Source organism: Bos taurus, chromosome 2, assembly GCF_002263795.3.
Source record: "Bos taurus isolate L1 Dominette 01449 registration number 42190680 breed Hereford chromosome 2, ARS-UCD2.0, whole genome shotgun sequence".
In the NCBI taxonomy this organism is placed as follows: Eukaryota; Metazoa; Chordata; class Mammalia; order Artiodactyla; family Bovidae; genus Bos; species Bos taurus.
In genome coordinates this window covers 27869557-27897551 of record NC_037329.1, presented here as the reverse complement: position 1 = coordinate 27897551, position 27995 = coordinate 27869557, and the positions used below count along the sequence as shown (strand labels likewise).

General features: G+C 43.6%; 1 protein-coding gene across 2 annotated transcripts in view; it reads right to left on the bottom strand.

Moving 5' to 3' along the window:
- The window catches only part of STK39 (serine/threonine kinase 39), a 323134-nt gene extending 295593 nt beyond the window's left edge, over positions 1–27541 (bottom strand). For both annotated transcript variants that reach the window (NM_001434979.1, NM_001075826.2), the window contains exon 1: positions 27110–27541. In NM_001434979.1, the coding sequence (NP_001421908.1) occupies positions 27110–27296 (187 nt within the window). In that variant the 5' untranslated portion in view covers positions 27297–27541. The remainder of the gene's footprint in view (positions 1–27109) is intronic.
- Between the last annotated feature and the right edge of the window lie 454 nt (positions 27542–27995).

The window sequence follows — 27995 nt, the reverse complement described above, 5'->3', positions numbered from 1 at the left end:
GACAGCTTTTGTCTGTTCCTTTTCCATCAAGTACTATTTGTTTAGGAGAGAAGAGGTATCCAATTAGTCTAAGAGATGTGCAATGATCCCAGGTATCCAGGAAGGTAACCCCAGTCCTCGGTGGTGGGGGAGGGGAGGCACTATCGCCTTGGCCAGGCAAACTCCCAATTCTCTTACGACTTATGTGGTATTTAAAGCACCTTAGAGCTTCCCTGGTGGCTCAGACAGTAAAGAATCTGCCTGCAAAGGGGGAGACCTGGGTTGGGAAGATACCCTGGAGAAGGAAATGGCTACCCATTCCAGTATTCTTGCCTGGAGAATCCCATAGACAGAGGAGCCTGGCAGGCTACGTTCCATGGGATTGCAAAGTTGGACACAACCAAGCGACCAACACTAACTATAGCACCTTGGTAGACCAAACATGTCTCTTTGTGTCCAGTAAGTGAAAAAAAGTTTTTTCAAAATTTTAAATGTGTTCAGATCTTTTCCTGTACACTTAACTCTCAATTTGTTGCTTCCCTGGTAGCTCAGACGGTAAAGAGTCTGCCTGCAGCATGGGAGACCCGGGTTCGATTCCTGGGCCAAGAAGATCCCCTGGAGAAGGAAATGGCAACGCAATCCAGTATTCTTGGCTGGAAAATCCCGTGGATGGAGGAGCCTGGCAGGCTACAGTCCATGGGGTCGCAAAGAGTCAGACACGACTGAGCGACTTCACTTTCTCAATTTGTTGGTCAGCTGCCCTGCAAAGTACAATAAGTCCCCTACATACAAATGAGATCAGTTCTAAGAGCATGTTTGGAAGTCCAACAAAGTTAGCTAGGTACCCAACTAACACAATCGGCTATATAGTACTGTAATAGGTTTATAATACTTTTCACCCAAATAATACATAAAAACAAACACAAAAAATAAATATTCTTAATCTGACAGTACAATACCTCAAAAAGGACAATAATACAACAGCTGACACACAGGGTCAACACTGAGTGAACAGACACTGACGAGAGGAGGGGGAGGAGACAGCAGAGCTGAAGGACCGTCAGCAGGAGGAGCCGGAGGGCAGGCAGCAGTCATACTCAGCCTGATGTTGCCGGAACATATATTCGCATCTTTCAAAGTTCTCAACTTGAAGGTTCACACGTAGGGGACTTACTGTGTAGCTTAGTCATGACTAGGAGGACTCCACCACACAGTGAGATGGCCCGTGGCCTTGTCCCTTCCTTCCGGGGGAGGGGAGGGCTTTTCCTATGGCTCCTTTTACTTCCCTCCCTCTCACATCACAGAGTTGTTTGTAGGCCTCTGTCCTTCCACTGTCTAAACCCAATGTCTGGCAGAAAGGTACCCTCAGCTACAGAAGAAAACTTATCTAGCCCATCCCTCATCTTTTCTCTGAGTGGTCGGTAGCAAGCTAGCACTCCCCTCTCAATGCAAAAGCTCTGGTCTCTCAACTGCTTTCCTAGCAATCTTGGCACCACCTAAAGATGCAGCCTTAGGAACATAAGTAGCCATTTCTTAGAGTCAACCTTTAAATTGATGAGACTTCACAGGGAGCCCTCCGGACTCTCACTTACTCTGATGTCTTGATGGAGGACAAGTCAAGTTTCCTTCACCTGCTTTCCTTGCTTACACACCTATTGCTAATTCTGATTGACTTGTTTTCTTTAAACTTTATCATGTAAGCATCATGTGCTTATCTTATTGTGCAATGCACCTCAGAACATGCTGGCGTGCTATGGAACACTCACAAAGAAAAGAAATGAAGTCTTCGTTTCCTTGCATACTTGAACAATCGTGACAATCAATGTTTCTCTTTGTTAACAGGTTTCACTGTGAGAAAAAGTAATGGGATGAAACTAAACAGCTCAATTAGCAACGGCAATAGATGCCAAAGAAAGCGTCTCCACAGAGCATTGACAGTGGCGCAGCTGGCTTACTAGGTGAGAATTCTGGGATGAAGAGAAAGCCATTCTAAGCTGTACAACAACGATGGTTAAGAGTATGGACTTTGAAGGAAGAGAAACTAAATCTGTCCTTGGCAAATCTGTGTAATCTTAAGCTTTGGTTTCCTCATTGGCTTGATATGTGAACTAAATAAAATACGCATGTAAAGTCCTGGGCAGAGTGGCCACTAATACAGCACTGATGAAGTGCTGATGACCAACAACGTGGATTCAGAGCTATTTCCCTCAGAGATGACACATAATAGGCAATGCCAAGGGAGACATCGAAATCAAAGGCAAGGCATTTCTATTGCATCAAGAAAAACAGTCCATCAAATGAAAGCCAGTATTTCTAGTTAAAGTGTTGGTTCTAAACTTGTCTCCACTAAACGCTTTAGTTTCTTCCAGATTAAAAAAAAAAAAACTTATTTAAATTGTCAAAGATAATATAATTGTAGTTGTGGGCAACGGAGGGAATTAAGACAATACACCCTGCCTCACTCACCAAATAACGCCTCCAATTAAATCTAGGCTACAGAGAAGAGGTTGTATTTTTAAATGAAGGACCACCTTACATACAAAAATATTTTTCCAGTAGAAAGTTAAAATCTTTGACTTCAAATGCTGATCTAGGAGACGGAGTCAGAAATAATGGTTCCTTCTGCTTCCCAAATCCATTTCTTTTGTACTGAAATTATTTGTTGAGTTGGTTAAATTATAATGAACTGCGGTTGATTTCGGAGGAAAGGGAACATGTGAGCAGGATGATGAGAAGTAAAAAAATTCCACTACAACCAGGATATCTTTGTTTAAAGGCACAAGTTGATTAAATTCACATCCTGTGGTCCTTTGTTGAGTTTTCAGAACAATGGTAAATGTAGTTACTGGGAAAACAGAAAAACCATTGTTCCTTTTCATTAGTTCTCTTCCTTGTCAAAAGTTTAAACACTGATTGTCTAAAAGTCTACAGCTTATAGTCAAGATAAAAGCATGATGTTAATACATGCACATCAAAAAGCTAAACATAGATTCATACATACACATACTTATATATGCAAATATTCAACTAATGTTAGCATTTAAACCATGTTTGTATAGACAGTACTAAATTTCAGAAGTTGTCTTTATGAAGAGAATTATCAAGTTTCATCAAAACATTAGCTCTATCTCTCACCACAATTCTGCCTTGGAATAAACTTTACAACACACAGTGGATGGCAGGAATGTCACAAGTTGGAGTTGCAATCCCTTCCTTCAGAATTCTAACAATAACAATATGATATGCTGGCGCAGAGACAGGACTTTGGAGAAAAGGTGATCAGCACTGAGTCTTAGTTACACGGCTCCGCTAGAGAATGACCTCACTGGGATGTAATCGGTTCCCTGTTTTCTCCTGGAGACTTTCTAAGTTCCTTCAAGGTCAACCCTCAAAGGGAGCTCCTCTTTATATTACCAAGATGTAGCAATGCCTGGCACACACCTGAGCTGAGCAAACACCAAATAAATAGACTGAGGATAACCAACCCACCCTCTGATCAAGTAAAAGCAGGGAGGTGTATAAATTCTGACCTTTGGCCAGCTCAAGTTGGCTCAGGTCTTTCTATACAGAACAGACTCATTCCCATCCTCTTCTCTGGATCCTGAGAACAATCATCCCACTTTCTATAACACGTGAGGAACAATCTTCTTAACCCATAAGGCCTCTAACCACCAGGCAAGGGATTCCAGGATATTACAGGCGTGTTTAAAAAGTAGGATATCTGCACAGGTTAGTTTTGTTTTCTTTTAAACATTTAACAGTCTGCTATTTTGGCTGAATTTTTTAGTCTGGTTTCAATGTTGGGAAGTACGTGAGCAAAGCTCTATAATTTTCTCTCTTCTATAATGAAAGGTCTTTGAGTTCACTGACAGAATTCTGTGTTCTCTACAGCTGTCAACATTTCAGCATTAATGTTAGTAACTTTCTTAAACCTCCCAAACCCCCATCATTGATTTAGGTAGATGACAGGCCATGAGAACTGCTGCTTTATGCAAATAGTCACTGACTGAATTTTGGGGTACTTTGTATGACAAAGAAAGAAATCTATTAAAACATTTGTTATATATGAAACAGCTACTACTAAAATAAAAAGCTTGATAAATAAGGGCTTGATAAAATCACGTGATCTATTTTAATGATTATTTTAATGAATATTAAAGTTTACTAAATGGCAATGGATTTCCTAAGTTATTGGATACTCAATTATCCATACCAATGGAAGGGTAACTGGAATGGAAAATATAAATAATATTGCTGTATACCTGAAACTAACACAGCATTGTAAAGCAAGTATATTCCAATAAAAAGTTTTTCTAAAAAAAGAAAATATAAATAATAAAAACAGTCTTCACATACTGACAACTTTCTATGTCAAACAAGGGTAACTGAAGCTGCCTCACTGGGTTAATGTGAAGATTACATGGACTAACTATGAAAAGTATTATATCAGGGGTTGACATAATAGCTCCCCAGTGCTAACTGTTACTATTATAATCACCTTTATTATTATATTACTCATTATGCATTCTTATTGTTGTTGTGGTTTAGTTGCTAAGGAGTATCTGACTCTTTCATGACCCCATGGACTGTAGCCCACCAGGCTTCTCTGTCCATGGGATTTCCCAGGCAAGAATACGGGAATGGGCTGCCAATTCCTTCTTCAGGGGATCTTCCCAGCACAGGGACTGAACCAGCGTGTCTGGCATTGCAAGCAAATCCTTTACCACTGAACCACCTGGGAAGCCTCATTATGCATTATATTATCCTGCAAGGCCAACATGATGGTCCTGATTTGGATGACGAAACACTGTGAAGCCCAATAAGGCCCAGACACTGGCTTGCAGTCTCAAACTTGGTAAATGATGCCAATGAGATCCAAGCCAAGTTGGCGTAATGTGCAAGTTCTAGCTCTAATGTCACGTGATGTTGCTTCTAAAGTACGGACCTTTCTTCTGGAAGTTAACTCCTTGTCGTGATAGCTTGAAAATCCTAAAGGCAGACGACACAACAAAAGCTGAGGAGGCAAAGGGAACCCTGGAAAAAGCAGAGACTCTGCAACCAGATGTCACTGGGTTCAGATCCAGCGGTGTGATCTTCAAAAGGTGATGTGATCACCCAAGCCTCTGCTTCCTAATTTGTAAAATTGGGATAATTATACCAATCCTGGCAGGAATAAGCTAAAGACACAATATAAAGCACATAAAGTATTTGGTCCAGTCCTCAGCACACAAGGGGTGCTCCACAGATTGGTATCAAAATCATCCCATTGACTTGAATCACTTTTACAAGTACTTAAGTTTTCATGGTATAGAGAAAATTTTAAAATCTCCCAGAATTTTAATTTTCAATATTTTTTTCCAAAGATAACTGTATCTCACGGAGTATAAAATAAAATTCTCCCTCAAGACTCAAGTAACTTTTATTACCCCTAATTTTTCTTTGGTCATATGTAAGTTTTGTTATTTTACACACATATAAAGAAAGAAAGTGATACAGTCACCTATTCTATACATAACTGTATTTATGCCAAGCTTTGGTGCTTTCAAAGGAGAATGAAAAGAATGTAATAAAAAACTAAACCAAAATAGAAAAGAATGGGAAATTCTTAAAACACACACACCAAGTCCATTTTCCTAGAGCACTATCTTGCTGCAAAGTAACTGATGAAAGGCCTCTACACATACACTACATACACGAGCATCAAAAAAAAATAAACAATGGGACATGTCACCAAAAGGAAAGGCGGCTAAACTTTTTTTTTAAATCCAATAATCAGATGAACAGTCAAATATAATAAAACATGTAGGAAAATCCACTTTATTGTTTCACAAAATGAAAACCCAAAGAAAGCACATTTATAAATGCACTCTAAAGCCAGTACTCGGTGATCTCCAGCTCCCACCAAAGCAATCAAACACAGATCAGCATGCCTATCAGCTAAGGCCAGGCTGTCAAAATGCAGGCTTTAAATTACACATGGCCTTACCAGAAAGTATTTAAAAGATTTTTCTCCTAAATAATAAAGAGTATTGTACACACTGTAATAAAATAATGTTTAATTTTGCTTATGTGCTAAAAGGCATTTTTAAAAGCAGATTAAAACACAGAATTCAAGACCACCAGAAGAAACATCCCCAAATGAAAGAAAACCACTTGGCTGTCTTTCCTAAAGGCAAATATGTTGTTCGTCTTTCTCTGACCCAACAAAAATTCCTGCAAAGTGATAATCAAACAGGAGCTTAAGTGCTGCCTTGCAAATCAGATTACATTTCAAGTGGTCTGAGGGCAAACGAAGATGGCATTTTATGAGCATGGTTCTGATTTTTAAAAGTAACAGGGAAACTGCTCTTCAAGGACTGGGAGACATGGGCACCAAATTAAGGACTCAGGCATTCAACAGTTACTGAAATGTTCAGCCTGCCAGCATTTACTTGAAAGAGAAGGAAACTGGGGTCAAGGAGGGAAGAAAACAAGGAAAAGAAGGTGTGGGTAGATACTTAATAAATAGTGACTCTTAGGAAGTAGACAGAGCAGCTTAGAGAAACCTTCCAGAACTATTAATATCTGGTCTCCTTTGAAACACTGGAGCACCAAACACCTAATGAAATTAAGAAGGACCAGACACTCTTCCCAATGTGTGCAGAAAAGATACAGTTAAGATTAAACTATTCACATAGGAAAATGAGCTATTCCAGGAGTTTCAGGTTCCAGGTATATTTTTCATAACTTCACCATCATTACATAAACAGGATGAACTATTTCACAGCACTTTAGAGTTGGCAGAAAAGGCAAGACCATATCTCATGATCCAAGCATCAATATTTCAGAACTGAAGACAATTTACAACTAAGACAGGGCAGAAACTTTCCCAACTTACGTTCCATATGGAAAAAGGAAGGCTGCATCCCAGGGAAGTATTTACTGACTTAAATGAATAAACTGCTTTTAAAGCACACCATAAAGTATATATTTTTTAACAACAACAAAAAAAGTGCATTACTAAGGATTACATTCTAGACTGGTTACTTACCTAGGAGTAATGTTACATAGGTTCCAGCCACATCCAAGTTTTCTTCCCAGGAGGGAGCTCGAGATGCTACACCCGTACCCGAGGAGGGCGCCTCAGTTTAAGGCAGCAGTTTATAGGCTGGGAGATGTCCTACGCAGCCACTAGCTAAAATTTGGATTCTCAACCTTTGGGATTAAAATTGAGAAGCAGAGAATCTGGCAGTTAGTAGCCAAAGCTATGGCTAAAGAGGAAAAGAGAAGCTGAAAGAGCCATAAGGGTTATGAATGAGCCAAAATCCTGACTCAGCAGAAGAGAGGAGCAGGCTGTTGTTTTACTTGCTAAGTCGTGTCTCACTCTTTGTGACCCTGGGGACTGTAGCCCACCTGGCTCTTCTGCCCATGGGATTCTTGTCCAGGCAAGAATACTGGAGTGGGTTGCCATTTCCTTCTCCAGGGGATCTTCCCGATCCAGGGATTAAACCCACATCTCTAGCATTGGCAGGCGTATTCTTTACCATTGAGCCACCTGGGAAGCCCAGAGGAGGAGGTAAACACAAGCAAAAGCACACGCTTACTGACAGGCTACGTCACACCAAGGTTAGAGGATCTGGAATTGGGGAATCCCAAAATTCCTGCTGCTAAGGTCTTGTCTACTTCCAGGGTTCATAAGAACACGCTTGACTGCAATCCCCAAAGACCTAGAGGCTCAGTTTTTCCTGGGCAAAACCTGGGATGGTGGATGAAACTCCTATCTCCCCATTCCCATATCTACTTTTATAAAGAATGCCCTGTAATGTGGGAGTAATTTTAATGAGTCCCCAGTCCTTCTAACCAAAAGGATATGTTAATCAATTTAGTTATACTGTATAGCCCAGACTTTTTACCAATTCTGAAATTCTTTCCATAAATTTGTCCATAGTAACACACTTCACAACATCTCACTTTTTTAGTTAATAAAGTGAAGCAACTTTGATTTCTTAAACTTGGGTGATAATTTTCCTCTTTTCAACCCATCACTACCCTATCCCTCCATCCACCATTTTCTCCTCCAGATCTTAGATATTGTAGGTCTCAGTCAAGTAGGAAATGAAGCAAGATGCTGCTGCTGCTGCTAAGTTGCCTCAGTCGTGTCTGACTCTGTGTGGCCCCATAGACAGAAGCCCACCAGGCTCCCCCGTCCCTGGGATTCTCCAGGCAAGAACACTGGAGTGGGTTGCCATTTCCTTCTCCAATGCACGAAAGTGAAAAGTGAAAGTAAAGTTGCTCAGTCGTGTCCGGACTCCTAGCGACCCCATGGACTGCAGCCTACCAGGTTCCTCTGTCCATGGGATTTTCCAGGCAAGAGTACTGGAGTGGGGTGCCACTGCCTTCTGGGTCTGACATTCTTTTATCTTTAAGACCAGAAACCGAAGCAACCAAGAGGGCAGTTAATTAACATAACAAGTGGAGAAAATTTTCATGGTATCTATCAGAAGTACAAATGCAATGCCACAAGTCCCTGCAGTCCCACTTCTGGATCTCCATCTACAGAAATACGGACTCCTGGAGACAACCAATGAGTTAACTGTTAAAGGACTGGTTATAATAGAAATGGACCCCAAACAGAAACAAACTGGCATGTTTTAAAGTGAAGTGGATCTGTAAGAAATGACCTAGAATGAAAGCTGTGAACATTTATAATATTTTACTATCAGTCAGTTCAGTTCAGTCGCTCAGTCGTGTCCGACTCTTTGAGACCCCATGAATCGCAGCACGCCAGACCTCCCTGTCCATCACCGACTCCCAGAGTTCACTCAGACTCACGTCCATCGAGTCAGTGATGCCATCCAACCATCTCATCCTCTGTCATCCCCTTCTCCTCCTGCCCCCAATCCCTCCCAGCATCAGAATCCTTTCCAGTGAGTCAACTCTTCACATGAGATGGCCAAAGTACTGGAGTTTCAGCTTCAACATCATTCCTTCCAATACATATAAAAATACATGCAAGTAAAATATACATGTAATATATATTATTTGTAGAAGTCTGTAAGTCGTAGAATATGATGCACAGTTACCACATTTCATGTATAATATTTACATTTGAGAAAAAAATCGATGTGTGTATTTATACACAGGAAAACAATGTGGAAGGATACACATCACACTGACCATACAGGCTATGGCTGGGAAATGAAATTGAGGGCTGTTATTTTTCACCAGCATGACACCTAAGTATTCATTGTATCTTTGTAATTTTAAAACTTTTTAAAGAAAATAAAAAGTGCCAATGGGGATTTCATCCTTTTGTTCAAAATGCTATGAAATCCAGACTTAAAAGACCAAAACACTCAACCTTCAGATCATTAAATTAAATTCCTAGAGATTCATTTCTCCCATATATCCCTGAAATCAAAAAGCTAGTTCTACAAAAAGGTATTTAACCAATCTAGAAAATTCTCGCTGCCAGTTCAAGGGTTGATATGAAAGGCCAATGTGAAATCTCAAAATCATTACTGTGCTCAAACACACCCACAAACAACAGGAAAGTTACTTACTCTTAACTTCCCTCTGTCCCAGAACTCTCTGTAAAATGTTTTCACTTTCCATCAGACAAGTACCAGATACCAGAATAAGGTGATCCATAACACCCAGAGGACAAAGACAAAGCAGAACAGATACTTCTAAGAAACAAACAGTAACACAGACGTTAAGACTAGATTGTAAATGCATTCTGAGAATACGTGAGAAAAATACACACGTTTTCTGTCCAGTAATTGTCAAGTATGTTTGACTCTTGTGCACGCACGTGTGCTCTGTCATGTCCAGCTCTTTGTGACCCCATGAACTGTCGCCCACCAGGCTCCTCTGTCCAGAGAATCTCCCAAGCAAGAATACTGGAGTGGGTTGCCATTTCCTTCTCCAGGGGACCTTCCTGACCCAGGGATCAAACCCACGTCTCCTGCATTGGCAGGCTGATTCTTTATCACAGAGCCACCTGGGAAGTTCCAAAGTTTCACGTTTGACTCTCTGTATGTACCAAATTCTCAAGAAACCAATCACTTTGGCCAAGCAGGTATTAATCTAAGACTAGTTTATTTTTCTTTCTCCAAACAGAGTATGAAAGTACTGGGAATGCTAAAATGTATCAATTTCCAAAAACAACAATTTATGCTTTTTATCTACAGTCCTGTCCCATTTAAACTTACACTCCTATGGCAAAATTCAAACAGCATCTACTCCTGGGCCATTATGTAATTGGTGATTTTTCCGCCTTTCCACCCACTTGTATTATCCAAACTTTCTATAATGACCATCTATTATTACTTACATGATATTTGGGAACTTTAAAATAAATAAAATGAGAGGTTTGTTGTTGTTGTTTTGTAACTCAGAGGTCTAGGTAATATCCTCTTCTAATGAGAAATGGGTGTGAGCCAGCCACATTTCCACATATCTTATCCAGTACAGATGTGTCGCCCCTTTGGAATGAACAGCAAACCACTTAACATTTAAATACCTAAAAAGATAACACCAGCCCTCTTTCCACATCTAAAAGCATATAATATCTTATGACAAGGGCTTTTACCAGAAAGACTTTTCAATTTAATAAATGGTATACATGCATACCTCCCATCCTTCTATGATTTCTATTAGTATATGATAAACTAAAGAAAGTGGGCAAATTCTGTTGATAACTATTAATGGGTTTAATATTTTTATCCTAATAGGCTGGCAATTCTTTTCTGAAAACTGATTTATAAAACAGGGAGTACAATATCACTGGATTGACTTCAAAGTAAAGAAACTTTCATGATTGTCTAGGCAACAATCTACCTTTAAACCGAGTGATACAGAGAAAACGTTATTTTTAGAGCTGTGACAGACCTACTTCACTGACTTCTACGTGGCAGGAGAAATAATTACATATGCATGCAAACAATCTATATTTTTAATGTGGTGCTGCTGAATTTTAAGAAGGTCAGTCTGGAATAAAATACCTGAAGGCTAAAAAAGGATCAGCATCACGTGCGCGCGCGCGCGCGCACACACACACACACACACACACACACACACACACACACGTACTTAACCCTCTGCCCTTCAAATGTTACATTAGAATAGATATGTTTAGATTTCTTAGTAAGTTATACATTTCTAAAGCCACTCTTCTTGCCAAAATGAATCTGATGGATGGTTCATACAACATATTAGCTTATGAAACCTGTAGTCAACCACACTAGAACCACCAGGGGGAAGGTAGTCAGGTAATTAGCTCCCCAATCACAAGTAAAAAACAAATGTTCAATGATTGACAAACACTGTGCATTCATCACCCCTGAGCTAAATAAAGCTGTTGTGGTAGACAATTTACAAAAGATGGCAATAAGGATTCCTCCCATCTCCATACACATGTTCCTTTTGCCATGTGATTTAACCATTCTTCCCAGCAAGCGGGAAAATCAACCTCCCCCTGGCCTGAGTCTGAGCTAGCCCTGTGATGTGCTCTGATCAACTGAAAGAGGCACTGTGACGCTTCGTGACCACTAAGCCTAGGCCTCAAGGCCCCTGCAGCTCCACTCCAGCAATCCTGGAAAGCAACTGCAGCCAAGGGATGAAGTACAGGTGGACTTCCTTTGGAAGGACTCAACGGAAAGAGAGGGCGAGCCACCCACTGGCACCAACCACAACACACACAATGAGGCCACCTTAAAATAGGCAGCCCCAGACCAGCCAGCCACAGACTTTCCCTAGGTGAGACCAGCAGAACGGCCCAGTGCAGCCCAAATGGCCAATCCATGGAATTGTAAGCAAATAAAAAGGTCATTATTTTAAGACATTAAGTTTTGGGATGGTTTGTTACACAGTTATACATAGCCGATGCAGAGACCGCGAGAATCCACACCTGGAGAACTGAGCCTTTCTGATGGTCAGAGACACCCTTGAAGGCAGAGCCTCAAATGCGGTGCCCAGCCCAGCAAGATACAGCCACTGAAACTTTCTGGGCAAAGTTACGTTGTCCCCACTTGCCTTGGTCCCTTGCTGAAGCCCTGTGAACCTGAATAGTCCCCTGCGTCCTTATTCTCCGTTTTATCCACTCCTGCCAGGGTCTGAGGTCTTTTGCTGCCTGTGCTAGTCTTTGCCTTCCAGTGATGCCATCTTACCTCTGGCTTTACAGATCTGGTTTTGGAATCTCACAACCCACCCCCCTCCCCACTCTATGACGCATCCTCTCAGGCCCTCAGCTTTTGCTATTGCTACTCCTGCCTCTAGACAAACAGCTCATTGTAATGGCAAACCACAGTCCTGGATAATCTCATTATTGCTATGAAGTAGTGGTGCAGAATCTATTAAAAAATAAATAATCTGCCTTTAAACAACTGAAAGCACTGTGAAGGCTAGGTCATTTTGTAAGGTTAAATAATGATTCTGATCAGGCTGCAAACTGCTAAAAACAGCCTAGGAAAGACCTTAAGAGCAAATTACTATCACATCAGAAAATCAGTCTTCTTTCTTCACATGAGGCCTGATGGAAATGGGTAATTTTTGAATTTAAAAATAAAAGATGGCTATAAACAAAAAGTGGACCCCATCCCACTATGTCCCCTTGAAGGAAACAATACTTTTTGTGTATATCAGTTCTGATACAATTAATTTTAAAGTTGGTCAGACCTCATCAATATCACCTTTTCACATTTTTGTCACTCCTTTTCTTTCAAGTATAATAGCTCCAAGAGAATATTTCATTTTTAAACAGCTACATACAGCTGAAAACAATGTCCATTTTTTTTTCTTTTTGCCAAGACACACAGTGTACAGGATCTTCCCAATCAGGGGTTGAACCTGGGCGATAGCAGTGAAAACGCAGAGTCCCAACCATGAGGCTACCAGGGAACTCCCAACAATGTCACTCTTAATACAACAGCCTAAATGGACCGTCCCCTGTAAGCGAAGCCAAACAAGCGCCTGACTGCAACTTCTCCCTATCCCAACGACTGCACGGCAGTTACCCTCTTTGCCTTTAAAGACTACTTAAGCAAATATATAAGCTACAAAGCTGCCCATTTGTCTATTTCTAGAGGGCTCTAAAGTGTAGGATGTAAAATTATAGCCTTTAAAAAGCCTTGCTGCTTCTATGGAAACAACTGGAAAGATGGCTACAGATGAACTAAGAGGTTCGTTCTCTCTCCGCCCCAGAGACTGTCACTTTTTAAACAACCAAAGAGCATTTATCTTAGTAAAGATAAACAATTTAGTCCTGATCTTGACTTAAAAAAAAAATCTGTGCCAAAAAGATCACTATTCTTAAATTTGCCCCAATGATCAAAATTTGAAAATACACAGAGACACTTCCCCTCCTTCTATTTCAGCCACACATACGCCCAGGAAAGGCGCCACATTAAAAATGTTTCCACAACAGCCCTTGCTGAATGAAGGTCAGGCACTGGATTTAGGACTCCAGAAACTGGAAAGGGCATCTACAAGGAAAGAAATAAAAAAGGATTACATAGTAAAACACTCTCTGTGATTGTCCCGGTCACCCTAGGGACTCTAAAGGTGATAAAGTACAAACCGTTCCTGAACTGCCCCAAATTAAACCCAGTTAATCTCCCTACACAGATACTTTCTTCATCCCTCAGTCATTAATTCCCTCTCCTAATAAAGCAGGTGTCCTACCCAAACAGTGGTGATTGAGTTTGAATTTCTATTAAGGTTCTGACTTCAATACTGGATGTTTTATTTGCTTTGTGGTATAAAACTTAGACGAAACCATTAAATCCTTTAATCACTCAACTACCAAAATGTTTTAAAGCCAAGGGGGAAAAAAGGACCATGATTCAGACTCACCATTGAAGTGACTAAAACTGATATAGCTATCATTTTTTGTAAGTGGAGTTAACTTGACAAGGTCTTTGTTAATTTCACCAAAAAATACTATTTACTCGGTTCTTTCTTACTTCATTACCTAAAAGAAGATAAACTGAAGTGATTCTGTCTATGGCATTCAACCCCAAGACTCTGAAGAGATCTCTTGAGGAAATGTAACATTTTGATACTTCTAAAAATACTGGATTTCATTTGGGAGGATTCTGTGTTTACAGTAATCACAAGACATCCTAAAAGAATTAAGTGGGTAAGATAAAATTCAAACTTCAAAACTATCTTCCTGCGTCAATGGGGGCATCTGCTCTACTACACACAAAAAAGAGTAACTGTTGTTCTGAAATAACAACCAATGGAGAAGGCAATGGCACCCCACTCCAGTACTCTTGCCTGGAAAATCCCATGGGCGGAGGAGCCTGGTAGGCTGAAGTCCATGGGGTCGCTAAGAGTCGGACACGACTGAGCAACTTCACTTTCACTTTTCACTTTCATGCATTGGAGAAGGAAATGGCAACCCACTCCAGTGTTCTTGCCTGGAGAATCCCAGGGATGGGGAGCCTGGTGGGCTGCCGTCTATGGGGTCGCCCAGAGTCGGACACGACTGAATCAACTTAGCAGCAGCAGCAGCTTTCTAATAGAGCATATAGTAAAAAAAAAAATTATTTTAACTGAGGTTAGCATTGTCTGTTTCCTCTCATACTTCTAAGTAAATGGCAATGCTTTGTGTGCTAGCAGGAGGTGGCCTCAGAATATTTACAGCCAACATAATATTTAGTCAGTTTTTGAACATTTCTGAGAATCTAACATCCAGTACTGTCCAATAAAACTTTTTGTGGTCATGGAAATAGTCTGTATCTGCACAATCCAAAAGGTACTTTACTGTATTTGTTTAGTGGCTAAGTCGTGCCTGACACTTTGAGACCCTGTGGACTGTAGCCCACCAGGCTCCTCTGTCCATGGATTTTCCAGGCAAGAATACTGGAGTGGATTGCCATTTCCTTCTCCAGAGGATCTTCCTGACTCAGGGATCAAACCTGCATCTCCTGCATTGGCAGGCGGGTTCTTTACCACTGAGTCACCCGGGAAGCCCACTTCACTGGACTGTGCAGGTTTTACAGACCTTAAAGGAACTAAATAAAATACAGTCCTCAGCTACACTAGTCACAGTTGGTTACTGATTAAAATGTGGCATGTGTCACTATAGAACTGTATTTTACTTTATTTTTAAAGCAGTTTTAGGGTCACAGCAAAATTGAGAGGAAGGCAGAATTTTCCCTGTAACCCCCTGTCCCTTCCTCCATGTGCACAGCGTCCCCCATTATCAACATCCCCCGACCGAGTGGTACACTTGCTACAACTGATGAACTTACATTAATACATCCTTATCATTCAAGGTCCACAGTTTACTCTCTTTGCATTACATTCTATCACTTCAGTTCAGTTGCTCAGTCGTGTTCAACTCTGCAATCCCATGAATTGCAGAACGCCAGGCCTCCCTGTCCATCAGCAACTCCCAGAGTCCAACTAAACCCATGTCTATTGAGTCAGTGATGCCATCCAGCCATCTCATCCTCTGTCGTCCCCTTCTCCTCCTGCCCGTAATCCCTCCCAACATCAGGGTCTTTTCCAATGAGTCAACTCTTCCCATGAGGTGGCCAAAGTACTGGAGTTTCAGCTTTAGCATCATTCCTTCCAAAGAAATCCCAGGGCTGATCTCCTTCAGAATGGACTGGTTGGATCTCCTTGCAGTCCAAGGGACTCTCAAGAGTCTTCTCCAACACCACAGTTCAAAAGCATCAATTCTCCGGCACTCAGCTTTCTTCACAGTCCAACTCTCACATCCATACATGACCACTGGAAAAACAATAGCCTTGACTAGACCTTTGTTGGCAAAGTAATGTCTCTGCTTTTGAATATGCTATCTAGGTTGGTCATAACTTTCCTTCCAAGGAGTAAGTGTCTTTTAATTTCATGGCTGCAATCACCATCTGCAGTGATTTTGGAGCCCCAAAAAATAAAGTCTGACACTGTTTCCACTGTTTCCCCATCTATTTGCCATGAAATGATGGGACCAGATGCCATGATCTTCGTTTTCTGAATGTTGAGCTTTAAGCCAACTTTTTCACTCTCCTCTTTCCCTTTCATCAAGAGGCTCTTTAGTTCCTCTTCACCTTCTGCCATAAGGGTGGTGTCATCTGCATATCTGAGGTTATTGATATTTCTCCCTGCAATCTTGATTCCAGCTTGTGCTTCTTCCAGCCCAGCGTTTCTCATGATGTACTCTGTATATAAGTTAAATAAGCAGGGTGACAATATACAGCCGTGACGTACTCCTTTTCCTTTTTGGAACCAGTCTGTTGTTCCATGTCCAGTTCTAACTGTTGCTTCCTGAGCTGCATAAGAATTCCTCAAGAGACAGGTCAGGTGGTCTGGTATTCCCATCTCTTTTAGAATTTTCCATAGTTTATTGTGATCCACACAGTCAAAGGCTTTGGCATAGTCAATAAAGCAGAGATAGATGTTTTTCTGGAACTCTCTTGCTTTTTCCATGATCCAGTGGATGTTGGCAATTTGATCTCTGGTTCCTCTGCCTTTTCTAAAACCAGCTTGAACATCTGGAAGTTCATGGTTCACATATTGCTGAAGCCTGGCTTGGAGAATTTTGAGCATTACTTTACTAGCATGTGAGATGAGTGCAATTGTGCAGTAGTTTGAGCATTCTTTGGCATTGCCTTTCTTTGGGACTGGAATGAAAACTGACCTTTTCCAGTCATGTGGCCACTGCTGAGTCTTCCAGATTTGCTGGCATATTGAGTGCAGCACTTTCACAGCATCATCTTTTAGGATTTGAAAGAGCTCAACTGGAATTCCATCACCTCCACTAGCTTTGTTCGTAGTGATGCTTTCTAAGGCCCACTTGACTTCACATTCCAGGATGTCTGGCTCTAGGTCAGTGATCACACCGTCGTGATTATCTTGGTCGTGAAGATCTTTTTGTACAGTTCTTCTGTGTATTCTTGCTACCTCTTCTTAATATCTTCTGCTTCTGTTAGGTCCAAACCATTTCTGTCTTTTATCGAGCCCATCTTTGCATGAAATGTTCCCTTGGTATCTCTAATTTTCTTGAAGAGATCTCTAGCCTTTCCCATTTTGTTGTTTTCCTCTATTTCTTTGCATTGATTGCTGAGGAAGGCTTTCTTATCTCTCCTTGCTATTCTTTGGAACTCTGCATTCAGATGCTTATATCTTTCCTTTTCTCCTTTGCTTTTCGCTTCTATTCTTTTCACAGCTATTTGTAAGGCCTCCCCAGACAGCCATTTTGCTTTTTTGCACATAGGTCTGGACAAATGTATAATGACATGGATCCATCATTATGGTATCACACGGAGCAGTTTCACTGTCCTAAACATCCTCTATGCTCAGCCTCTTCATCCCTTGTCACCCAGAAAATTTATTTAATTATTCGAATTGAAATAGCCACACGTGGCTAGTGGTTACCACAGGGGACGGTTCCAAACTAGACACTGCTGGGAATGTTGTTGCTGCTGATTGTAATAAAGTTATGAGCCTGGCAGCAGGGAAGCTGCCCTGCAGAAGCTCTGCTCCAGCAAATGATCAGCCCTGAAGGATCAATACATCTACTTGCTGCTCCTCAGCCTCTTATTTGCCAACACACAGAGACATACACACTCTCACACCTTTCCATGTCACTAACAGGTTCTAACCAATCATTAAAAATATAATCTACTCCAACAACCCAGGCAAAAGATGATGGTTGAAACTATTTTATGTTTATATATCACCTTCATTTACATGTTAAATACATATGCCCTGGTGAAGAAAGAAATACATATAGAGATCATTTGATCCCCTCTAATGCAATACATCGAAGAAGGCAATGGCACCCCACTCCAGTACTCTTGCCTGGAAAATCCCATGGATGGAGGAGTCCATGGTGGGCTGCAGTCCATGGGGTCGCTACGAGTCGGACAAGACTGAGTGACTTCACTTTCACTCTTCACTTTCATGCATTGGAGAAGGAAATGGCAACCCACTCCGTTGTTCTTGCCTGGAGAATCCCAGGGACGGGGGAGCCTGGTGGGCTGCCGTCTATGGGGTCGCACAGAGTCGGACACGACTGAAGCGACTTAGCAGCTGCAGCAGCAATGCAATACATAAGATTTTTACTATAACATCTATATGGTAAATATGTTCCCAGATAAACTATATATGTACTTTATTAAAATGGTAGGTATAAAATTCACTGAGTCAATAATATCTCTAACTTCCTCCTTCCCACCAATGAGGGATCAACGTGATGTAAGTGGAAGAAAACACTGAACTGAATAGGAAGAAATGGCCTGAGATTCTAAGAACTTCTGGACCACAGGCAAATTACTTTCAGGCAGGCTGCGAGAATCTTCACTTGTAGAAATAAAGGAACAGGAATGAACTTTCTCTTCGGTTTCCTCCTACATTAAACTTCATTATTCCCCGGTATTCTTATGTGGTAATTCTTAGGAACTGACCTTAATAAACCAGCACTGACCTAGCAGAAGATCAGATGGTTGGATGGCATCATCAACTCAATGGACATGAGTCTGAGCAAACTCCGAGAGGCAGTGAAGGACAGGGAAGCCTGGCATGCTGCAGTCCACGGGGTCACAAAGAGTTGGAAATGACTGAGCGACTGAACAACAACAACCAACCTGTGGTTTCTCCCCTGGAGCACTCTCTTCCTCTTCTTCTTTGAGTCAGCCCATAACTGAGAAAGGTGACGGCGACACCAACAGTTTCAAAGGAAGGAAGGAAAGGAAGGGAGGAAGCGAGGGAGGGAGGGAGGAAGGACAGACCAGATAATTCAAAGTAAAATGTCAACAACACAAGGCAGACCAAATGCACCAACCCCTAAGTTTAATCCTTTTCAACCCCCAAATGAAACAGAGCAGCAAAGAACATAATTGGAATGCCCCTTATCACAAACCCTGCTACAAACTAATGCTACCTGTTCAAAAACGATCATAAATCTTCTAGGATCTCAACCATCAATAGAGTCATTGTGAGAAGTCTCAGAATCGTCAAAGGTCACTGGCTTCTCAAATACTCCCCCAATGAAGATCTATCATTCACATGAGAGGAAGTCATCAATGTCTACTTACCATACTAGTTCTTCTGGTAAATTTGTGACTTAATGCTGGAAACCGGAACTCCATAAATGTCACCAGAGTACACATTTTCACCTAAGGGAAGAACTGAATGAACACCCTCAGGACTGCCTCTGACTTACACTAAATGCCACTTCCTTGGAAGAAGTCTGAAAATAAAATATCTTAAAACGATGTTTTAAGTTCTATCTTAAAAAGATGTTTTCCCATGTATCCAAATAAGCAGTTAGTTTAAAAGATCAATTCATCTAATCCCTCAGTGTCCAAGAGTTTATTCCCAAATAACTGTTCAGCAAATGAGAAGAAACGTGAAACACGTCAGCATTTACTCACATCACATTCCCAAAGTGTTTCTCTAAATCAATTCTGAACTACATGCTTGCCAATCCATTCTCTAAAGGACTGCTTCTTCTCCTCTGTTTCCCAGTTAACCCAAATCTAAAATGCCTTTTTTAATTACTATACTCAATTCTTCTTTCGTAGCCCAAACTGCAATGAGCAGCACATTTGGAAAAAGAAACACCTGAAGCACTCGAATCCCTGCAGCCATCTTGGAGCTATTTGGGGATAATTTAAACAAAACTGTCCTGGAGGAAAATGTAAAACTTCACTTGATTACATGGACAGTTTCATTTAATGGGGAAAAAAAAATAACTTTCCCAAAAATACAGCACAGAGGAATTATAACACAGATTAGATTGCTTTGGGCTTACAAGACCTACCTCCATAGTCTCAGCATGTACCACACCAATCCTATCATCCCTCAGTCCCTTGTCTAAAAAATATAATTCCTGACTTCGTGACAACCTCTGAAAACCACCTGTCCTGATAGTCTGCTGCGGTGTTTCACCTGTATCCCTGATCTTCAACAGTCCTGATTTCTACACAGCAAGAAGCCCCACAGAGCTTCAAGACTGGGTTATATATAACTACACAAACAGCGAGAGGTCACGGATACACTCAAGAAAGGAAAGTTTGAGAGGAGAGATGTGCCAGGGCTTCCCCACCCTGCTCTGCAATGCCCGAGTTTTTTTTTTTTTTTTAAAAAAAGGGCACCGTTACTGCTCTCTGGATCCTTTAATCCAGACAGGCCACCTCGCAGAACGATGACCTCAGGAGAGCCAGGCCTCTGCCTGCCTACCTGCCCAGCACAGGCAGGTGCAAGTACTCGAAGTGCTTACTCTTGATCTGGGAGGATTAACGAGCTAATTTCTCCAGAGCCCTTTAAGCTGACTGGCCCAAACACAACGAAATGAGCATCATCATTAACCACAGGCAAGATTAAATCTTCAGGATCCAAGGAGGCTAATATTCAGAAGTGAGGCGATGTTCCTCTTCCAAGGTGGGGGGCAGGGAGTGTTTATCCCTAAAATTCAGACTTTCACCCAGAAAACATTTATCAAATCTTTAGTGGGCAGTATGGGGAACGGAGGCCAAAGACCTGTCCCTCAAGGAGGAGTGACATCTAGCGCCAGGATGGGCAAGGAGGCAATAAGCCGCAAGGGTATGAGGATCACCAGGGATGAAAGGGCCAAGAGAGGAGGCAGAGGGGAAGGAGATTTGGGGGCAGAGGACTGTTTCTGTGAAGAGAAACCGTTTATTCCAGGTCTTAAAGGGGAGCCTGGATCTGGGTGGGTTCTGTTTATGAACACGAATCAAGCTATACATTTATGATATGTACTCTTCCATGTGCCTCTTATACTTACTTCAGTAAAGGTAATGCTTAAAAGGAGAGACAGAGCTCTCTGTTAAATATATGACAATGGAAGAGAGGTGGAATGGTGTTGCAGGCAGAGAGAAAACTTGCCTAGAAGGGGCTGGGAAAGCAGGAAGCATTTCAGCAGATGCAAAACGTTCCCCCTGGCTGGGAGTCTGTCCTGAGAATTGCAGTGACAAGGGTTGGGGGGCACTGAATGGAAGGCAAAAGACAATTCCAGAAGGCCTTACACACCTGCTCGGAGTTCATCCTGAGCATCATAGAAGAGCCACTTTTAAAAAGGTCTAAGTCTGGTGGTAACTGATAAAAATTTGGGTATCACTTTGGTAGCAATGCTTACTAGAGCTGGAAGCAAGGCTGCAGACAAGAAACATGGTTATGAAGAGATTATAGTCACTCAAGTAAGAACTGAACCAACGATGACCAAGAGGAAGAATGAGAGAAGCCAGGTCTAAGTCTGGTGGTAACTGATAAAAATTTGGGTATCACTTTGGTAGCAATGCTTACTAGAGCTGGAAGCAAGGCTGCAGACAAGAAACATGGTTATGAAGAGATTACAGTCACTCAAGTAAGAACTGAACCAATGATGACCAAGAGGAAGAATGAGAGAAGCCTCAAAGACGGGATCCAAAATGCTGAATACCAATCAGATGCGGGAGATGGAGGAAGCCAGGAAAGGGTGGGATGAGCAGCACGTTTCTGCTTCATACTCAAGGGTCTTCAGGAAGATGGAGAATGTAGAAGGAACAGGATTAGGACTGAAGCAAAGGTGGAGGGACAGTGAGTTTCACTGTATGAGGTTCTGTGAAGTATCTACAAAAAGACGTTTGAAAGGGAGCTCTCACACCAGTCCAAAGACCAGGCAGGCCCTGGGCATTTTAGGCTGCAGTTAAAGCCTCAGAGCCACCAAGAAGTGGATCCTGGAGCAGGCACAGTCAGGAAAGTAGGAGGAGAAATGGTAGGTGGCATCAACTCCTGCAGAGAGAGGAAGAGAAGGAAGCCCTGCGGTGTCACTGGCTGCAATCACAGAAAGCCATGGTGATCATGGAGATTCCAACTTTGGCTTCTTAGCAAGGGGGTAGAGGCCAGATATAAGTAAGCAGTGGAAGGGAGGTTCTCCACTGGGAAGGGAAGGAAAGAGATAAGGCAGGTGCTAGAGGAGGGAGTAGTGAAAGTGCCCTGGTTTTGTTCTCCTTTGCTGTGAAACTGTTAAGAGGGAGACTTGAGAGTATTCATAAGTGGCGGGAAGGGCAGCGAGGCAAGGAAGGAGACAGGGGAGCCACAGTGATGACCTGCTCTGCAGACAAATGCCCTCTGCCTTGCTGGGGCACACAGGGATGATTTCTTTGAGTCAGCAGCATTTCCTGCCAGCGCGGCAGCCTCCAGAGGTGGGGGAAAAGTGCAGTCTGAGCAGGTTGCTCATGAAGCCCTTTGAGCCGGGCCTTTCCTCCACCAATCTTCCTGCAGGATGCCCTTAACACTTGTCAAAGAGCCATCTGGCACCCGAAGCCCTGAGCTGTCCGATTCCACAGGTCTCTGCAGCTTCCTCCCCGCAGGGCCCTCGGGCTCCCCAGCCAGCCGCCCACCAGAAGGCGGGGACTCGAGAGCCAACTCTCCTGGGCAGAGAAACTCCAAGATGCTCCAGAGTCTGGGCAGGATTCTCTCTGGGTAACGCGGATCTGATCAGCCGGCGCAGCCTACAACAGTTGTGGGCTCAGGCTCCCGGAAAGCTCGCCCTGAGCCAGGCACTGTTCTAAGTGCTCCGCAGTCAAACCCTACTGTTAGCATCTCCAAGTCCTGAATGAGGATACCAAGTGCAGACACCTCTAAGCAACTTGGCTTGAGATCACACGGCCAGCAACTGCCATTGCCTGGCCATGAAACAGACCAGACTGCCCGACTCGAGAGCCCACCACGTTTCAAGTTACTCTCCAACACCATCAAAAATGTGGTACACAATAGACTACAATAGATGGAAGGAAATTCATGTTACTGGTCACAAATCAAATACATAAATAAAGCAAATACTATGGAAATTCTACCATGCATTTCTCTTAACCTAGAGATTTTTCGTACATGCTAGTTTGAACAGCAGGTTTAAAAGCATTTCTGCTGTAAATCTCATGTTACGTATATTTCATCACAATAATGAAAAAACACGAGGAGAGTTCTATATACATTATTCTCCTTACCAAGAAGAAAAAAAAGTGACATGATATGAAAATCGAAACCCCTGCACAAAGCTAAGCATCTCAAGACTCTTTTAGTTTAAAAAAAAAAAAAAAATTAACAACTGACAGCAATGGCAAAGCAGCCCGGTTTATAAGTCTGGGAGATCAGAATGCAGGCACTCAGTGCTCCATGCCTCTGAGGTCCCCGGCAAACAAGTGTAGCTCCACCGTCCTCATGATGCTTCAGACACCTATAAAACCAGTTCTAAACCCTAAACCATAGAGCTCCACAGAACTTCCGATAGCACAGAGCAGGATTGCTCTCGGCTGCTGCTGCTTAAAGACCTGGCCAGTTGCCTGTTAGCTGCACCTGGGGGAAATGCACTGGAATGGTTAAACAAAGCCCCTGGGAGAGAAAGAAACCTGAGTACTGGAGAAGCCCTCTGTCAAACTACAGTTAGGAGACGAGAAACCAAATTCTTTTTGTTGACAAGGACCAGAAATGAAGTACGTGGCCTTTGCGGATGATTCCAAGTGACTGTCTAGGATGAAAGTGAAGCAATGCTTAGAAATAAGGTGCAAAACTACAGAAAGCCTCCTACTGCAAAAAAACTAAGAAAAATCAAACATGTTCTGAGGCCTAAGTCTATTTAGTGTTTTTCACAGGAAAACCAACAAAGATACCAGCCTCTGCTGAAATTGTCTGAGTCAAATACAGAAAATGATACTGCATTGACTACAACTTTTTGACAGGAAATTCCTTGAGGTTGTTCAATCAATTAAGGATACCCAAGTCAACATTTTCATGATTCATCTTTTGTTCTTTGTTTAGCAAACTGAAGTGATAATACTAATACCACCAACAAATAAACTAATTTTTCAATTGGCATATCTTTGGGTGCCCCATATACTTCTAAAGAAAGAATCTGAGGAGAATGAGATGGGGGTAGTTGGGGGTGGTGAGGAACAAAGATTAATGAGGCTGAAGGGTATTAAACAGGCTAGAACACCTTACAAGAGCAGTTACTTCTCCATAGGAGACAGAAATATTTGAAATCTACTGATGGCTAAAACAAGGAATTTAATCATTTTACAACATAGTTAACCTCTCTCCAACAGATTTTGCATCATTTCCAGGTTGCCCATAACCTTTTGAACCAGATTACCATTACAAATTCTCCACTGATCTTTCATCACGCAAGAACGAAATAACAAAGAGAAAAGTTTATTTTTAGACTTGCAAAATCCTGTGTTTATTCTTCTAAAACAGAAATCAAACAACTGAACCTGCTTTGTTTGGATTTCAGTAAACCTCTTCTCTCCTAATCTTGAGGCCCCAACCTCTGCCAGAAGGAAAAGAAGAAAAAGTGCTCCATGCCACGCTGGAGAGTTAAAACACCTGGCCTCCCCTGGCCTTCTGCTCAGGCACATCTGAGCCTCCTGCTGCTCACGGTTCACACTGCCGGGGTCCCATCACATGTCACCTGCCTTGTGGCCCCAAGAAGCCAAGGCTGTCCACCTGTGTTCACACTGAAACTGGCTCCATGTTTGAACTACAAACTTCTGCGTGTAATGTTTAAGCAGAAGTGCTTAACCGCAAGTTCACTCATTACTTAACTAGCAGTAAACACTAAATGGAAATGGGTGTGTAATTCCCTACACCATTAAACCCTTGGAAAACCCCACTCCAGCAATGTGACTTTTCAATCACACGGCCACCACACAGACCGTCTCTTTCAATTGGAAAAATACGAGATAATTTTAAATGTAGGAAAACCCTTCCTGCAGTGTGAATGTACAAAAATCAGCGTAGAAGTAATAAGCAGGCATTTCTGCTGGAAAATTCCTCAGGTAAATTTTTTTTAAATGAAATTGACCAACCGTAATTAACAATGCTGCTACTGCAAGCAGAAAGAAGCCCTGAAATCAATCCTTTCTCTTTAATTAAACTTTTATTCATTTCAGTTCATAAAACTGGTCAACTCAAAACATTGCTTTCCAAAGACAAGCATATGTCTTCCATATTGCAAACTTGCATACTGACCCTAATAATTGACAAAATAAGCCCAGAAATTGATTATAAGTAAATGCTGGTCCTAGACCCTATGGAAACATGTGGCAGGTTACCATCAATTAACTTTTATGGACCATCCCTATGTACTGGAGTAAGAGGGATAAATAAGACCCTAAAGGAGTTCACAGCTGACAAAGAAAAGCAGCAATGGAAATAATCAAGCAACTTATAAACTTATTCAGACGTCAAAATTCAGCTCAGATGTCTTCTGCGGAATACCCTGCTTCCTTATTTCTTCAAGCAAGCAGTTAGTCCCTCCTTTATGCTCCACCAGTACTCTCTCTTGACATCCTATAGAATCAATTACTTAATCTTGGGAAGCCCTAAGGGCAAGGACCATTTTATTCATTTCTAAACGCAAAAAACCTAGCACAATGCTTGGGAAAGAGCAGGCCTTTAGATTTTGTTGCGCAAATAAAAACTATGGGATTACATGCTGTGAGCCGTGTAAAAAAAGGAGCAGAAAAAGCCACCATACTTTGCCTTGGAAGAAGCAGAAGGCGTCTCAAGAACATTCATCGCAAGCTGAGTGAGATTAACTACAAAGATGGGCACTTAGAGAAGAGCCTGTGAAAGACAGCAAGGAGTGGAAGGCCAGGTGTATCCCAGGACAGCTGACTATTCAGTGTGCAACCCGTGCAATCAGAATATGGGTGGGGGCAAGTAGGTTGAGAGCAGACGGTAAAACTGGGAAGAGGAAGGGGCTTAGCTAGCAGGTGAAAGGAGTTTTCACTGAACAGGCTTAAAAAACCCCTTGAAGATACATAATTCATGCAGGGACAGGAAGACATACTACGAGAGTCTTTGGCAAAAAGTTATAAAAGGCCTGGGTTTTCGAAGAATTTTGCTTTCATATCCTAGGTTACTGTTCTGCCCATCATTTGTCTATTTATTTCAGTCTATGCTATGTTCCATTCCTACAGTAGCAGGTGATAAAGGGTAAACACCTAATGAAATTCTTATTACCGGTTTTAATTTTTTAAAGGAACGGAGGGAGGGCCGCATTCTTTATAATGAAAAGAAGGGGGAAAAGTTTAAAATAAATATCCTGAATTCCTTTTTCATCATGTACTTAAACATCAAGATATGAGAAGGCAGCATCCCATCCCACCGCCAATAATGAGGGCCCACTTTATCTGGAGGGTGCCCTAACTGGGTTTAACAAGCCTCTCAGACGAGATGATCCAACAACGGTCAACACAAATCTGGTCCTTCACGTGCTTGGCCCAGGGAAAAGTAACGGCGGCTTCCTGCCATTCGACTTTCCCAGATTTTTTAAAATCTAAGATAAGGGGATATTGGTGAGCCAACTAGAAGACACCGACAGGCAAGCCAGCAGGTCACCGAGAGCCTCGGCTTTCACTCATGCAGTTCGGCCCTGGACCAGAGGGGAAGCATCGGCCCAGCACGGGGCAGGAGGCCAGGGCGCCTTCTTTCTCCCGGCGACCGGGCTGGGCAGCAGGCGGCGCGCCCGGGCACCAAGAGGCGGGTACCCGGGCGCGCCGGGCGGCGCGGAAAGCCAGGCTGCAAGGCGGGCGTGGAGCTGGGGCTGTCAGGAAGGGAGGCCAGCATCCTCCCTGGCCTCAGGAAAGAACCTGGGCCCCCGGAACTCCTACGTAGCCCGGTTACCCATGGCGAGAGGTTGCTGATGGGAAGCAGTGGTGCGGAGCTAGAGAGCAGAGGCGCGGCTGCGCCGGTTGAGTCCCCCAGGACGCGGCCCCCCGACGCGGCGCGGGGGCGCTGGAAGACCAGGGCGGCGCCCCCGCAACCCCACCCCGACCGCGGCTGCCTGCTCGCGCGGCCACCGACCACAGGCTGCGGGCCCGGCATGCGGGAGGAGGGAGATGCGGCGGCGTTGCCGGGTCCCCAGTTCCGCCGCCCCAGCGATCGGGGAGATAAAAGTTTGCAGCATGCGGCTCGTCTGCAGTGCGAGTCACATCCGCCGCGCCACCTCCTGCAGCACCCGCGCTCACCGAACGAATGAAAAAAAAAAAAAAAAACTGTTGAAGCCGGTAGGCCCAGAAGCCGACCGCTCTGCCTCCAGGGCGTGCATGCAGACAAGCCCAGCATCCCACGTCCCCTGCCGCGCCTCCCGCCCGGCCTGGACCGGCCCCGCCGCGCCCGCCGCACTGACCGATAACCTCCTGCAGCTCGTACGCGTCCCTGCAGATGGGCCAGCCGATCGACTGCGCGGCCGGAGCCGTGGCCACTGGAGCCACCGGAGCCGGCGCTGCTGTCGCTGTCGCCGGGGCCGCCGCTGTCACCGGGGCCGCCTGCTGGGGCTGCTGGACGTGCACGGGCGAGCCGCTCGGCTCCGCCATGATGCTGCCGGAGGAGACCGGGAGGACGCGTCAGCCGGCGGACGACCTTCCACTTGAAACTTCCCTTCCCTCGCCACCGACACCTCTCGGCCGGCGCACGCCCTCCGCGCCCGCCGCCGCCGGAGCCAGCCACGAGGGGAGGGAGCGAAGGAGGCCGAGCCGGGCGGAGGGAGGAGGCAGCGCCGGCGGAGGCGGGGAGGGGAGGAGGCGGCCCGGTCGCCGCGCTCGCCGCGCGCCCTGAGCCTCGCGCGCGCAGTTCTCTGCCTCCGCAAGGGGAACCGCCGCCCCGCCGCCCCCTCCCGCCTAACTCGCTGCCGGGAAGTTTCCACCCGAGGAGAGTGAGGCCGGGTTGGGCTGGCGTTCGGGACCCGCGTCCCTCGCCCCTCACTCCCTGCTTTCCCTGAGCCTTCGCCCCAGACAATCGGGCTCTCCGGAAGATGTCCCTTGGGGACCCCGAGGGCGGGGTCGTTGAACCGCCGCCAGGTTCTCAGATTCAGAAAGGCTCCCCAAGTGAAGAGAACCTGAAGTTCATTTACAAGTTAGCGAGTGAGCCACCTACACGCCGGCCGTTTGTAGGGCGCCGGTTAAAAAATAACCCGAGTTGTAACTTTCCGGCGCCCTACCTGCCAATAACCCATTCCCCACCTTGCCTAATCTAATCGCAGACCTTCTGGTTTTTTTCTTAGTGAAACGTGATGC